Raw genomic sequence first — 14271 nt, 5'->3', positions numbered from 1 at the left:
GACAGCCATTAACCCCTGGTGAAGAGGTTGAGGAATATTTATGTCTCCCTGTCAGCAGTGTCGCGACACCCTCTGGGGATGAATAATATGCCTGCCCTACACTGCCTCCAATTGTTGAGTCCAATTCATAGCAAAGTGGTTTGAGTGTGCATTGTGCTGTGTGTGTGTGTGTGTGTGTGTGTATGTGTGTTGTGTGTGTGCGCCTGCTGATAGGCAGTGTGTGAGTTGGTATGTGTGTGTCCAGGGGCATCGGGTACCCTGAGGTGAGCAGCAGGAGACGAGTTCTACATCCCTCACTGACATCTGACAAACCTCCCGCTCACCGCAGAGGTCGGTGTCTCTCTCTCCTCGTCACTCTGCGTCACGCTTGAGATCCTGCAACAGCGTAGTTTCAGTGGGCTGGTTTCAGAATTCATCAGTCGCTGTGTTTTTTTCTTAATTAGCCCACATGGGTAGCTGATACCTATACCAATCCTTTCTGTTTACCACTATTCTAGAGTGGCAGCCCCTGGGAACTGAAACGTTCATCGTGGTCACATTCGTTTATTACCACCCGCTCATTGCTGAGACTGTTCTCACCTCTGATTGGTGGAGATTATTGGAGCATAACAAGAAAGGCTGCAGATATTATTCAGTGCTGAAAAAGTACTAATTCAAATTCAACAGTGAAAATAATTGTATCTATATTTGTATCTCTGATAACTTTAACTTCCTCTTAAAGGTGCAAGATACGAGATTGGTAGTATTTTGATTAACTCTTAAAGGCTCTCAATATGGCGACGATGAGCCAGCAGCTAAACGCAAGCATTCTAGCAGCGCAAACAACGTAGGTCGGCTTTTTTAGCTGTAACCGTCGTATGACAGCAGGGCAGAGATTCTATTTTCAAAGAATTCCCATTTAATATTTCTGACTACCATTATTATTAATGGCACAATAATAAATTGCATCATAATGTGTATTGTAAAGGTCTTCACTGTGCTCCCCCAGCTTCTTAAAAACTAAATGTAAACCCTTGAGTTGATATGATTGATAAATTGATGGTGCATTTTCAGTGCTTAACAGTTTTACAGCCAGGTAAAAGGGTGAAATGTGTGTGATCTGTACAGCTGTGTTCATTTCTTCAGAGCCACCACCACCACAGAGCATGCTCACTGTTAACTTACAAGACAAAATATTACAAACGGACAAATGGAAACAGTCGGAAGGGGGGGAGGCGAGGTACACGATTGGCCCCCGTGTTTAACTGGCCCTTCACACCCCACAACAAGGGGATCCCCGACTGTACCTTTGACTCAACACCATGCACACCCGGCCCCCTCAAACATCCACGTCATAATAATTGTCCCCAATTTTGGATAATCTAATGAGAATAATATAAACTCTAAACAACATTTTTGTTTAGTTTTTATAATTTAAGGAGGTATTCAAATCCTATTCCCATGCAAGCTAGCCTGAGCACTGGGTATTAGGGCTATATTAGGTATATATATATATATATATATATATATATATATATATATATATATATATATATATATATATATATATATATATTAATGGCTATTAAGTTGTCATAACTTTCTCTATCTGACCAAAGTATTATGATAAAATGCTAGAATTGAGATTGTATGGCAGCAGTAGAGTCGAGATGAACTACATTACGAAGCACATCTTCACAGACCTATTCAGTTTGCCCTGAGGCAACGGTTGGTCTGAAATTCAGTCTGTGTCGAGATGAAAGCTTTTTTTTTTTTTATATATATATATATGTGAATCACGATAATGTCAATGATGGCTAGATGTTTGCACAGGATGTTCTGGGAAATGTGTTCATGGAGAATGGTTTTTTGACTCTTTGTCATTTTGTGTCTGATAAGTGGCTTGTATCCACTCAGTGAAGGCAAACGGAAAGGCTTGACATTATTGACTGAGAACATCATGACAGTTTTGAAGTTTTGATTAATAATCTCTAAGAACAAGGGCAAGGGCAAAGTTGCACGTGCTCATGATGATGGTGGAAGAGAGAAAAATGCCTTTTGTTTTGTTGGCATGCTGACGGCAGGTTAAACAGCATGAATCCGCTGAAACGTCGTGCTTGGTGACAGCAGTGTACAATCAGTGGTGTCGTGGTACGAGGAATGTTTACCTCGCTCCCTTTTACTTTGACACAACAGCTTTGACTTGTTTCATTCATTCATGGCCACCATAAAACCTTAATTACATCCAAGAAGATAATGGTCCACATTATAAAGCACGGGTTTCTTCAACATTTCGTACTCCGTTGACTTCCTTCAGCTATTGGCATTTCTCCAAATAGTTAGACATAATCATGCCAATGCACGCAGTGAGCTGCTGCAATCAGAGCTCGTGAGCTTGTGCTCGCAGCGGGATTTTTGCACACGGCATGATGCAAACGTAAAAGGTGTTATTTACCTTGATGTGTTAGAGCTGCTTCACAGTGTAATGCGCGTTACAAATAAAACCGGGTACAGTTCTTGAGGAGGTTTTTTTTCACAGGTATCTTTCATGTCTACAGTCAGAAAGAAACGCATATTAAGCAACACAATGAATATAGTGGCAAGACAAACTTGACCTGCAAGCAGCCAATTATTAAAATGTGTCACTAGGCAGCCCCCCCAAATCCCATGGGGACCAACAATGTTACATGACTGCAGCAGAAATGGAGATCCATAAAAAAAACAGCTTTCCACGCTCATTTATGCCGCATGTTCTAAGAAACGAATCAAAAGGGGAAAAAAAAGCAAGTTTGGAGAAAATGAGGGAGGAATTTTATAGTAATACTGTCAGTCATGACACAGTGCACAGTTTTTATGTTTGGTTGCTATTTTCAACAGTTTTTGATTAATGTATATTATTGATTCTGCTCACACTTGTCAAACGTGTTTTAGATATTCTTAATGGGAATGCCTGCTTTGGATTAGAGGGGAAATGATTACAGTCATGAAGCACCACATGCTGTATTATTTTATCTCCCAACAGTCAACACCAACTGGCCCAGGCTGGAATAGGGTTGATCCCATTTGTTTTTGTTTTTTTTGTAATGCCTCTGCACTGTGCCCGGACGCATTATGTTTTTTGGGGTTGTTCGTCTGTCCGTAGGTACGTTCGTCCGGTCCATTTTCGTGAATGCGATATCTCTGGAACAGCTGGAGGGAATCTGTTAAAATGTTGCTCAAACGTCCGCCTGGATTCAAGGATGACCTGATTACATTTTAGTGGTCAAAGGTCACTGTGACCTATTCTCGTGATATGTCTCGGGAACGCCGTAAGCAATTTCCTCAAATTTAGCATAAACCTCTCTTGGCGCTCCAGGATGAACTGATTAGAATTTGCTGATCCAAGATCACAGTCACTGTCACCGTACGTCCTTCCACTTCTTATGAATGTGATATCTCAGGAATGCTTTGAGCAAATTTTTCAACGTCCATTTGCATTCACGGTTGAACTGACTGTGACCTCATAAAAGACGATTTTGGCAATAACTCAATAATGAATATGCTAATTAAGGCATTTAACACAAATGTCTAATAGGACATTTAAAAAAAAAGGAAAAAAAATCATCTAAAAATGATAAAGTGATGACATTTTGGACAGACATGAATGCAAACTGCCACATTACTGGTGGGTGGAGACATGCAGCCATGAGGCGGAGATTCTAGTTGTTTTTCGTTTGCAGCCAGAGATTTAGTTTGGAAGTGAGTAAATGTTTGACTGCAAACAGACAAGTCTTCTCACTGGAGCTCTGTTATTAGACACCAGGCCCGTACTCCAACAAGCTGACAATCTGACCTCATCCATAGCACCACATATCCTCCAACATGTCCCATCAAATGTTTAATCCCCCTTGCCGACTTGACAGAACTAGCTTTAGTAAGCCTGTAAAGCCCATCTTGGGCTATACAAATAAACCTGACTTGAGTCGTAGAGAACCTCACTTGTGCAATGACTGATTGATTGAAAAGATACTGCCACACTTCTGTGTCAGAAGACGGGGCAGAATGGTTAATTAAACACTGCTGCAAAGCAGCCGTCATGGCCCGTGACCCTGCTGCTCACTCACAAAGAATAGCAAACCTTAAGGCTGTAATGGCCATCTCAAGAATCCACCCTCTGGTCACATGGACTCTGCCAGATCTCACTTTTACTCATTTCCCTCCCCCTCTTCCTCACCCACACTTTCACATCTCTTCCACCTCTTTTGGCTGGAAGCAAAGCCATTCTGGCCTTGATTGGTTTCTATCCTGTGGCCTGTAGAGAGAAAGGGTGTCTGGTGTGTGTGTGTGTGTGTGTGTGTGTGGGGGGGGGCTTATAAAGTACTTTAGGCCAGGGCAGTTGTCAGAAGATTTAATGATGTGGATAAATGTGAGCGAGACATATCGATACAGGGTAGGGTTCAAGTGCTCAAATGGTTTTGCTCTCCTTACAGAACATGAAGACTCGAGAGTTGTTTGATTTTGGTCGTGGTTGAAAATAGGCTCACTTAGACTAAAAAGAGCACTCAGATACCTTGCCCACAGCAACTACAGTATATGATGTGGATGTATTCAGCATGTGTCCCGTTTATGAAGAAGCTAGGTTCCATATTTCGGTCCTTTTTCATAACAGGAAATCAGTCCAAAGGCTTGGAAATGTCAACGGTATGTGAACAGGAGCTAACATCAGGTAATGTGGATGGTAGACCATCTTTATGTTCCCCAGATGAAACCTTGTCTACGCCTGGCATCGATCAGGCAGGTATCCAGCCGACTGTTGCAGTGGGTTTGTTACCGTCAAGTGAAACTTCAGATGCCACCGTCTGTCAAGAGGTGTCTCCACCGGTGACACGGCCAATCTTTGACACAACGCTCAGTCTGTCTCTCCGCAGTCCCAAGAAGGGGCTGTCATGCTTCAGCAGGCTGGATAATTATTTCCCTCTTATCCCTCCATGCCAGGGACAATCCTAGCCTTCAATAGAAGCTAGGGACCGCACCACTTCCCATCACCTCTCTCTCTCTCTCTCTCCCCGTCTCCTTTTCTTCTCCATCTCTCTTCTTCCATCTGTTTCACTTCGCCTCACTCTCTGACTTCAAGACCCTCTTTTCCCTCAGTCTGTCTTTGTGTCATCCTCTCTGTCTTCTTCTGTATCCTCTCTAAGAATAGATACGCACAGGCAAAATAGCACTTCAGTTTGACAGAATTGATGCTCAAAGTAGAAAACGTAGCACACAAGTTCGCTAGATGAACACCTTTTTTCTACATGGGTTACTCATTTGATGCTCCCTACATATATGACACAGAACACATAGAGTCTTGCTCTTCCTTTCATCCACACAGCCTTATCCTTGTGTTGTGAGATGAAGCACAAGAACACATTGGGATAAATTCTAAGGAATTGGCTGATTCCAAGAAACTGTTGGCTGCGTCTTAAGTGCGAGTGCTGTGTTGTGACAGTGCTACCGTCGTTTCCTGTAACAAGGCAGAGTGTTGCTTATTTGTGTACCATCTATATTCAAACACTAATTTAATACCACCATCATTTTTGCTTTGTATGGGAGATAATGTTTTGTATTCAGTACTTGCATCAGTTTGTCATGGGTCCAGATTTATCTAGCTGTCGCGTCCCTTTTGGCTCTCCCATCATCTAACGTAGAACAGTGGGTAGTTAAGCTCAGCACTCTCTGGTTCGGATGCAGCAAGACAGGCGGCCACTCTGGCATCCAAGTCCAAATACAAAGATATGCGAAGAAATCCTAAACAACACATTGACCATGTAAGGCAATTTAATCCTATCTCGCTTCAAACTAGGACAGAAACGGAATAATCGTTTCTCACCAAGCAGCCGTCCCGTCATTCCAAGAAGTGTGATTAGAGCCAGCAGGCCTGCCTTGATTTGGGAGCCATGCATGTTAACCTGTGGCCCCAGGGCCGAGCACGGGGCTCCCTGCAGATCGAAAACAAATAAACAAGGCCTGCCAGAACAGGCGGTGTCGGTACAGGCTGTCTCCAGTAGATAAGACAGAACAATTGCCCTTAATAGGCCACAGAGAGACAAACACCCATCTTCAGCCTTGCCTTTTTTTTTTTTTACTCCTATCTGCTTGCTGGTAACAAAGGAAACAAGATGCTTTCCCTTTCCTTTCTTTCCTGCAGAGAGATTAGCGCCGCTTAAGAGGGGTATGGGCATGAAAATGTGTATTTGAGTGATAATTCAGCAACGCACGCGCAACTCGTGACAAGGAGCTGTGCAGAATGAGAGGGAATACAATGCTCTTATTCCCCTCTGGGTTGAAACTTGGAGGAGAGAAGTACAGCATGTTTGTTTGCTATTTATCGGTCTACGGAAGGACTACGAAGACTTTCTGAACACGTGATGTTGCTTTCCGATGTCTTTATATTTCAGTCCAGACTCCCATCGACGTATAATCTGGTAGATTTTATAATCAGACATGCCTTTTATCCACAAGAACAACACACACACACACACACATTCTATCAAACATGCATCCAACACACATAATGACAAAGGCAGGAGGAGTACAATACAGAGCCATGTGAGCATGTCAAATTGTCTGGGTTACATTTCTTACTTGTCCTGAATGCACTTAGTGGGGCGTATAATAGCAGGCAGAAAAGCCTGTTTCCCCTGTGAAGGCCCTTTTTTGACTTTGACTCAAAAAAAAAGAGCCTTGGCAGGGATTCTGAATGCCGGCAGCAATGATCCAATTTTGTCAAATTTGAATCATTTCACCGGCGTCCCAGGTAGAAGGCAGCGGCTCATGCCGTAACACTGCCTGAAAGGACGCACAAAGATCTCTCTAAAAAAAGAGCGAGCTGGCACATTATACTTGGTGCCTTATGCTGATCTCTGATGAAAGAAATCCACCCCGCTGCCAAGTTAGCTCACCTGAAATGAATGCCTTTTAAAGGAGAGAGGCAGTACTCGTTTCTGTGGCAGGAGGTAAAATGCTACAAAGTGTGATGTTGAAGATTTTAGACGGATTGGAGTGTGCAATGCTGTTTCATACCTTAAGGCTGGATTTCTGAGCCACTGTGAGCTGAATGGAGCAGAGCAGTTGTTAGATTTTTGATTGGAGAGAGGGCGTCAAACCAAAGAGATTGACCCGAACTTTGGCTTCCATTCTTTTAGCCAGTTCATCATTGTGGCATTTTAACCCCTTACGGACCAGCACCTTGCTCAGAAATACACTATTTTATAACTCAGGACTGCAAAAAGATCAATAATGCTTTACCAACGGTATGTGTTGCAATTAAGAGCTGAATGAACTGTCCTCGCAGAGAACATGATTAGAGAGGTGAAAAAGATGCACATATGTTTGCCTTTCTGCTCTTTTAGCTCCAGTGTCTTTGCATATTTTCAATTAAAGGCTGTTTTCCCCTCTGGGCACGCAGTAGTTAAGCATTATCTCACTTCAAATTACAGTTGTGTGTGTGTGTGGTGCTGTAACTCTGGATCTGTAGTCTGTAGTGGAATAGGCAGAAGTGGTAGAACTTTAACATTAGATGTGTGCTTGTTGTCGGTTTGTACGGGGTAAGTAATGTTCCTTGGGCTGTTTCACTTGCTTGTAACCAAGAGAAATTATAAGAAGGGAAAAAATTGCAACAAACTTAGAAGCACGGTGCAACTCAGTCCTCCTCGCAACATCCATATTTCTATAAACAGCATTTACTTCTTTGCCAAGCGACATAAATCATGTCTTACGTATCATTAATATACATGGGTGTCAATAGGAGACGCATGAATGGAAGAAAAATGGTTCTTCCCAATAGACACAGAGTTGAAAAATGGGCTGCAAATAGGGCAAGAATAGAGCCTTCTCTCGTGAGGCTGCAAAAAGGCATCTAAATCTCTGCTGCCCCCCAGTGGGGGCCAGATAATGCTGTTTGTGAGACCCTGAGTCAGTCTCCTCCACCCTAAACCCTATGTTGTATCGTCGTCATTATGTATCAAGTACATTGATATCATAGAAGATGCCCCATGTTGCTGTGGCTCAGTGTCAACCATCTAACACGAGGAGCAATGTTACAGACTCGAGCTCAGAGATTTGGTCAGTAACATTCAGATACGCATCTCTCCTTTGTGTCTTTTATTAAAGTGGCTGTGTACAAATTCACAGTGGCAGAGGCCATGTTGAACCTGTGCCCCTGCTGTGGGCCACACCTGCACAGGACAGTGGGGCAACACACACTCCCATGTATGCCCAGAGGCATCAAGCAAAGATGGACACACATAAATGTGTGAACTGCAGATAAAACATGCTGTCAGAAGAGCGTTTGATACACGGCTGAGGTTTGAGAACCAACGAGCCGTTTACATTTCACACCTCTTTCTTTCCGTTTGCTTTTCTCCAACTGCTGAACTCTTGTCTGCCACTCTTCACAAAATGTATGCCGAACATTGAGTTTGACTGTAGTTTTCTGTGTGAATGTAGCTTTATTTTTTTTACCGCATATTGTTCATCTGTCGTAGAGCTGTACAAGTGTGTGTGTGTGTGTGTGTGTGTGTGTGTGTGTACATCTGGCTTTTCACCTGAAAGCTATGCTCACCGACTTGCATGCCTGCTGGGTCTGCCGGTCATCACGTGCGTGCGGGTCGTACACATGAGTGTGCGGTGACTGTGCGACGGTTGTAGATTCCCATCAGCAGTGTGGTCAGTCCCAGAGACGGACATGGCTACCTTGAGGCTACACTTGTCCTTTTTATATGTGATACCTACTGTACATTAAAGAGTCGCTCCTGCAATTTTACGCATGAAGATCAGTTTAATTGTCACAAGGAGTGCTGAACATCCTGAGGGAACTTTATATATATATATATACCGTTCGTGAATGAATAAAAAAAGAAACTAACTTAGGAAGTGGAGTTTGAAAAGTGGAGCCAGTGTTAATTTGAGCTTGACTCGTACAAATGACTAGAAGTCAGGATACCTTGGCCCCTGAAGCTTTGAATTGGACCATTCTGTTATTAACCTGTCACTTTTTATTTCCCCAACTTGTTGACAGTGCAACACTAAATTGCAGCAGGGACCCTTTTCACAAGGCTGAAATAACAGACACAGTTACACACTAATACAAGATATACTTGTTTTTTGCAAAACAGATTGCATTTCTTAAACAATGACTCCCATATTATCAGAAAATGATGCAACAATTAGAAACTTCAAAACCTAATTCTGTTCAAGGCTTTAGTGATTCGTCCGAATGAACACAGAACGTACCGTATCTTTGGTCCTGTGTAACTGAACTGTGTATCAGTGAGAACATGCAAACTGTTCTGCTCTGCTATAGAAGCCTCATCCATTATTTAACTCCATTAGAGCACCTCATCACGTACGATTACAGGAGTAATCTGGAGGTCGTGATTCATTTTGTTTTTCATCTGAACATCCGAGTCGTGTTCATTTACAGTTTGGGACTGTCTCCCTGCCCTTTCCCCTTGTTTTTTTTGGGGGGGGGGATTCCTGGTCCCACACCTGAGCGATATATATATATATATATATATATATACTTCATCAGCATGAAACAGTTCTCTGTGTTGACCTAACGGTTGGCTCATCTTCTTTGCATGACGTTCAGAGTCTTTATGCTGCTGCCTACATCCATGTTTGTTTCAGAAACTCTCTCCTGGTCTTGTTTATGAGGAGATGCTCATTTGGATAGCGCGTAGAGGACAATGCCGTGGCTGTCGCTCTGATAGCTATCCAAGGCCTTGATCTCCTCTCCCTCTAAACATCATTACCACACACTGAAAACATACACGTTCACGACGGGCACGCACGAACGCCCACGAGCTGCTCATCCAAATCGGCGCTAACAGATTAGCAGTGATTATAAACAAACATGGAGGATTAATCCTGTGTGCTCTCAGTCTACTTTTCCACTGTGCTAGCCAGGGTAATTACCAAGTGCTAGATTGTTAGTGTAATTGCACATACACACACACACACACACACACACACTAGCTGCCTTGCTTCACTACTTACTGATATCAGCTTCATGCTCATTTCAGAAGAAAGTCAAGATATCGTTTGCAAAGAAACTTCAAGACAGCTGAAGGGAACACGGTACAGACAGTGAGATTGTTTGGCACAACTTGGCGTGTTCAAAACTCCAAAGTTTGTTCTTGATAGCTGCTCAGGGAATGTGGAATGTGGGATCTATCTTGTATAAGCTCTACGCTGCCTCAGACCTCGTCTCTTTCTGTTTCCCGTGGGATTCAACCTTCGGCTTCCCAACCAATGTTATCAGCAACTTTTGATTCCCAGCAGACTGAGGAAGAAAGACACTCTCGAGGTTTAAGGTTGTGAATGCACAGACAAAACACTGTGTTTAAGGGCATCTGCCAAGGGTGGAAATGTGTATGTCATTCTTTGAATGACTTCTATATATTTATACTGAATGAAGATCGTCTCCTTCAAGCTGGGAGATCCGCATCTGCAAATGTGAACCCTGTTTATTGCAATAAAGCTCTGAGAAGACATTTGCTCTCTGTGAATTCATGTTTTATATTCTATTAAGTGGAAAGCAAAGAGTTTTATACCCCACAGTTTTAAAGGCCTAACATGACACGTGGCTTTGCCACATTAGAATGTTTGAAAACAAGCCAGGTGTGCAGCTTCCTCCGTTTTGTCATGTGAAATATTGAAATATTGCTTTATTATTTTTGCCTTTGTCACTCGCTGCTGCCCTCTTAACTTCAACATATATTACTTTTATTCTGTGACGGTGTTGAATAGCCTCTTGGTGCACGACATGTTGTACACAAAGGTGGTGAGGCTGCTTTATTACATGTGTTCCTCTGTCAAGAGATTTCAATCTTTGAAACAATTAGTTTTGCACTGATGTTTCCAGCTGTATCGGACAAAGTATTTGAAGAGCTTTACAAAGGATTTGTCAATGGTTGACTGTTTTGTGCTTCTGCTTGGACAAACCTTGTCAACCCATCATAATGAAAGTTTGACATTACACTGGATTTAATCCTTTTTTTTTTGTATTCTCTTCTTTCACAGGTTGAGGCCATTCTAGTCAACATCTTTGGTGGAATCGTCAACTGTGCCATCATCGCCAACGGTATCACCAAGGCTTGTCGAGAGCTGGAGCTGAAGGTGCCGCTGGTGGTCCGCCTTGAAGGTAGAAATACGCTCTTCCCCACACACACACATACACACACACACAAAGAAATCCAGGTTTAGCCTGTCTGACCCTCTTAGCACGCCAGGCCCCCACAGACACTCACACAATGCGCATCATCTCCCTCAGAAACATGGACCATTGACCTCCATCGAGCCTGCATTGACAGGACTTGACTCTGATGAGGATTTGATGATGCTGGATAATGACATTGGCCTTAAAGCTACAATTTAAAACCAAGTCCACACCTCTAGTCACTCGTCTTGATGGAGCGGTTTGCCTTCAGAAAGCACATACAGCTTTAGGCAGAGGTAACCAGCATCTCCAACACCAGTGGAGGCATCATGCAAACTCTGGTCCTGCCAATCTGTAATTCAATATCAATTTATTTTTAAATATCAGTGATTTTATTTACCATGTCTTTAAATATCTCTTTTCCTGCAGCTCTGGTTATCACTGTGACCTTCCTGACAGTTAGCCCCATAGATACAACCCATGTGGCCACTATCTCCAACTTCAATGAATAAAGCATACAAACGCTAACAAATGACTGATAATATCGCCAGTTCTATCTAATTTGTTATACATTTATTTGCCGTTTTTGTTTAGTGAAAGTATATATTAGCACTTTGTAGTGTAATTGGTAAACAGCACAAGCGCTGCCGGATTTAAAGCACATCTTTCCCTCCTTGTGTTAAACTTTGGAGCCATTGTATTATTGCTGCTGTGCTCTCTGGAGCCTATCCGTCTTCATTGTGGCCCCGTGTCCCAGTAAGAACAGCAGTGCATTCCTCATACGTGTCACATTGTGCCGCTACCGTCATTAGCGCCACCCAGAATAACAGTAGAGATGCACTGATTGGCTCACCTTTCACCTGTATATGCTAATGAAACCTGCTCAGGTGTGTGTGTGTGTGTGTGTGTGTGTGTGTGTGTGTGTGTGTGTGTGTGTGTGTGTGTGTGTGTGTGTGTGTGTGTGTGTGTGTGTGTGTGTGTGTGTGTGTGTGTGTGTGTGTGTGTGTGTGTGTGTGTGTGTGTGTGTGTGTGTGTGTGCGTGCGTGCGTGCGTGCGTGCGTGCGTGCGTGCGTGCGTGCGTGCGTGCGTGCGTGCGTGCGTGCGTGCGTGCGTGCGTGCGTGCGTGCGTGCGTGCGTGCGGGATGGCAGCGGTGACTCCCGGAGGCGCGGGGGCCAGTTGGTGGTTAGCTTAATTGTCAAGATCCTGCTGAGTGGTGTGTCCAGAGCAGAGAGAGAGAGTGTGTGTGTGTGTTAGCACTTCATACTGTATGTCCTCGCGCACTTTGCTAATATAGTTTGTAGGTCAGGGCGCGTAAGCTGTTTCTAGAACCCAACTGTGCACCGAGGCACTACAGTACAGTACGGACACGGCTGCTCAGAGTGTGAGTGGAAAGTGTGAGACATACATGAAGCAAAGCATCATGATCACCATCCCTTAAGAATGTGTGACATTGTTTTCACTATTCTCCTGTTGAACGAAAGCTAATTTCACGTCGGTCTATAATATAAGAAACTTTGCACCCGAACCAAAACGGAGGCTGTGACGAGCACAGATGTGCGGCTTAAACTTCAATCCCACAAGTTACCACCTGCACACCAATTTAATTTGCACAATTTCAACAATCTTCATGTTTGCCGGTTGACCATGCGGCTGAAGAGCGAGCACACAACTCCTGAAATGCGTCGCCGCAGAAGCGACTGGATTGGCAAAGTATCAAAACAGACCCCTTAGTTAGTCGCCCCGTGTTCCTCATACTACGCCATGTAATGCAACCTGACTCACAAAAAGGCTGAGTACAGAAGGTCACGGCTGGCGGTTGGGCCAACCGCGTTTTTCCTGGCCCGGGCCTAATCCAAGCTTTAGCTGTGGGTCATTACATCCTGGGCCGCAGTCTTGTGGAGAAGATTGGTTCAGAATCAATCAGCTCAGCTTGCGAGGCTGACCGCCGGGCAGTGAGAGCGGCCCAGCGCTCTTCAACGGGATCAGAATGGATTAACTGGAACACTTTTAATTGGGAAGGCTCTTTTTAAACAGGCCTGGGTTGATTACATTGGTGGAGAGTTATGTATTCCCATATGTGGAGGAGAAGGGCCATGTTGTCTAGATGCTGATAGGGTTGAATTAGCTGATAGAGTTCCTTGAAGTACGGGCTGACACAGAGTCAAACTGAGCAAAAGAATTAACACAGAATCTATGTAGACACACACATGTTTAAAGGTATTGAAAGGAAGAGATATACATGACAAAGAACTGTACTGCCCCCTTTGGCCACAGTGTGAACGTTGACATATTGCTCTGTGAGGATGCTGTCTGCCACTATGGGGGGAAAGAAATCCTCTTGAATAGCCCTCAGGGTCCAGAAAAAGGTGACTGCATTGGCTCTGTTCCCTGGCCTATTGATTTACGGAGCCGTTCCCCAGCTGCCTCTCAAACTGCGGTGGCTACTTTCTCCTTAAAAGGTGATCCGGCCATAATTCTCCCACCTAATTAAAAAAAGAGAGAGATGCTCGGTCCAGCAGTATGGTTGAAATGGCCTTTTCAGTCTGGACAATGTCATCGTAGATTAAATAGCTGTCTGCTGCAGCTCATGCACACATAAACACATGTTCATGTACATACACAGAGTTATGCTACATATTAAAGAGACACTGGCTGGTTTTGACACGGATCTGACCATCTTTGTTTATATATAATATGAACTCTCAATGTCAGAGACGCTCTGTAAATCTACTATACTACGCTGTGGATGTTTGTGTGTCTCTGAAACAAGATTCTAGACAACATCACAAACATGAAAACTCTGATTGACTGGCTAGCACATCAAAGGAAAAGCGTCGGCACCGTTCAGGATTATCTCGCTCAGCGTTCAAACGAGAAGCATTTGATGTTTGACACACAGGGCGAAGGCGGGAAGAGCGCGCCTCGGCCATTTTTGACTGAAGGGAAAAAAAACCAACTGTTTGGTGCTGAATAATATAAAGATTAACAATCCAAGTTAGAACAAGTATATATGATGACATTTAGTGATGAAAGAAAATGCTTTTACATCAGTTATTTAAGGTAACTTTGTAAAAAGGAATACTGCCTCTGTTATTTCATATTCAGT

At 43.5% G+C, this 14271-nt stretch overlaps 1 protein-coding gene across 1 annotated transcript in view; it reads left to right on the top strand.

The window, feature by feature from the left end:
* The window catches only part of suclg2 (succinate-CoA ligase GDP-forming subunit beta), an 83839-nt gene that overhangs the window by 64081 nt on the left and 5487 nt on the right, over positions 1-14271 (top strand). Inside the window, exon 10 of the mRNA XM_079156461.1 lies at positions 11029-11149. Within this exon, the coding sequence (XP_079012587.1) occupies positions 11029-11149 (121 nt within the window). The remainder of the gene's footprint in view (positions 1-11028; positions 11150-14271) is intronic.

Source organism: Pholis gunnellus (assembly GCF_910591455.1).
Source record: "Pholis gunnellus genome assembly, chromosome: 3".
NCBI lineage: Eukaryota > Metazoa > Chordata > Actinopteri > Perciformes > Pholidae > Pholis > Pholis gunnellus.
Note: the sequence above shows the minus strand (reverse complement) of the source record. Positions and strands in the feature narration are given on the sequence as shown.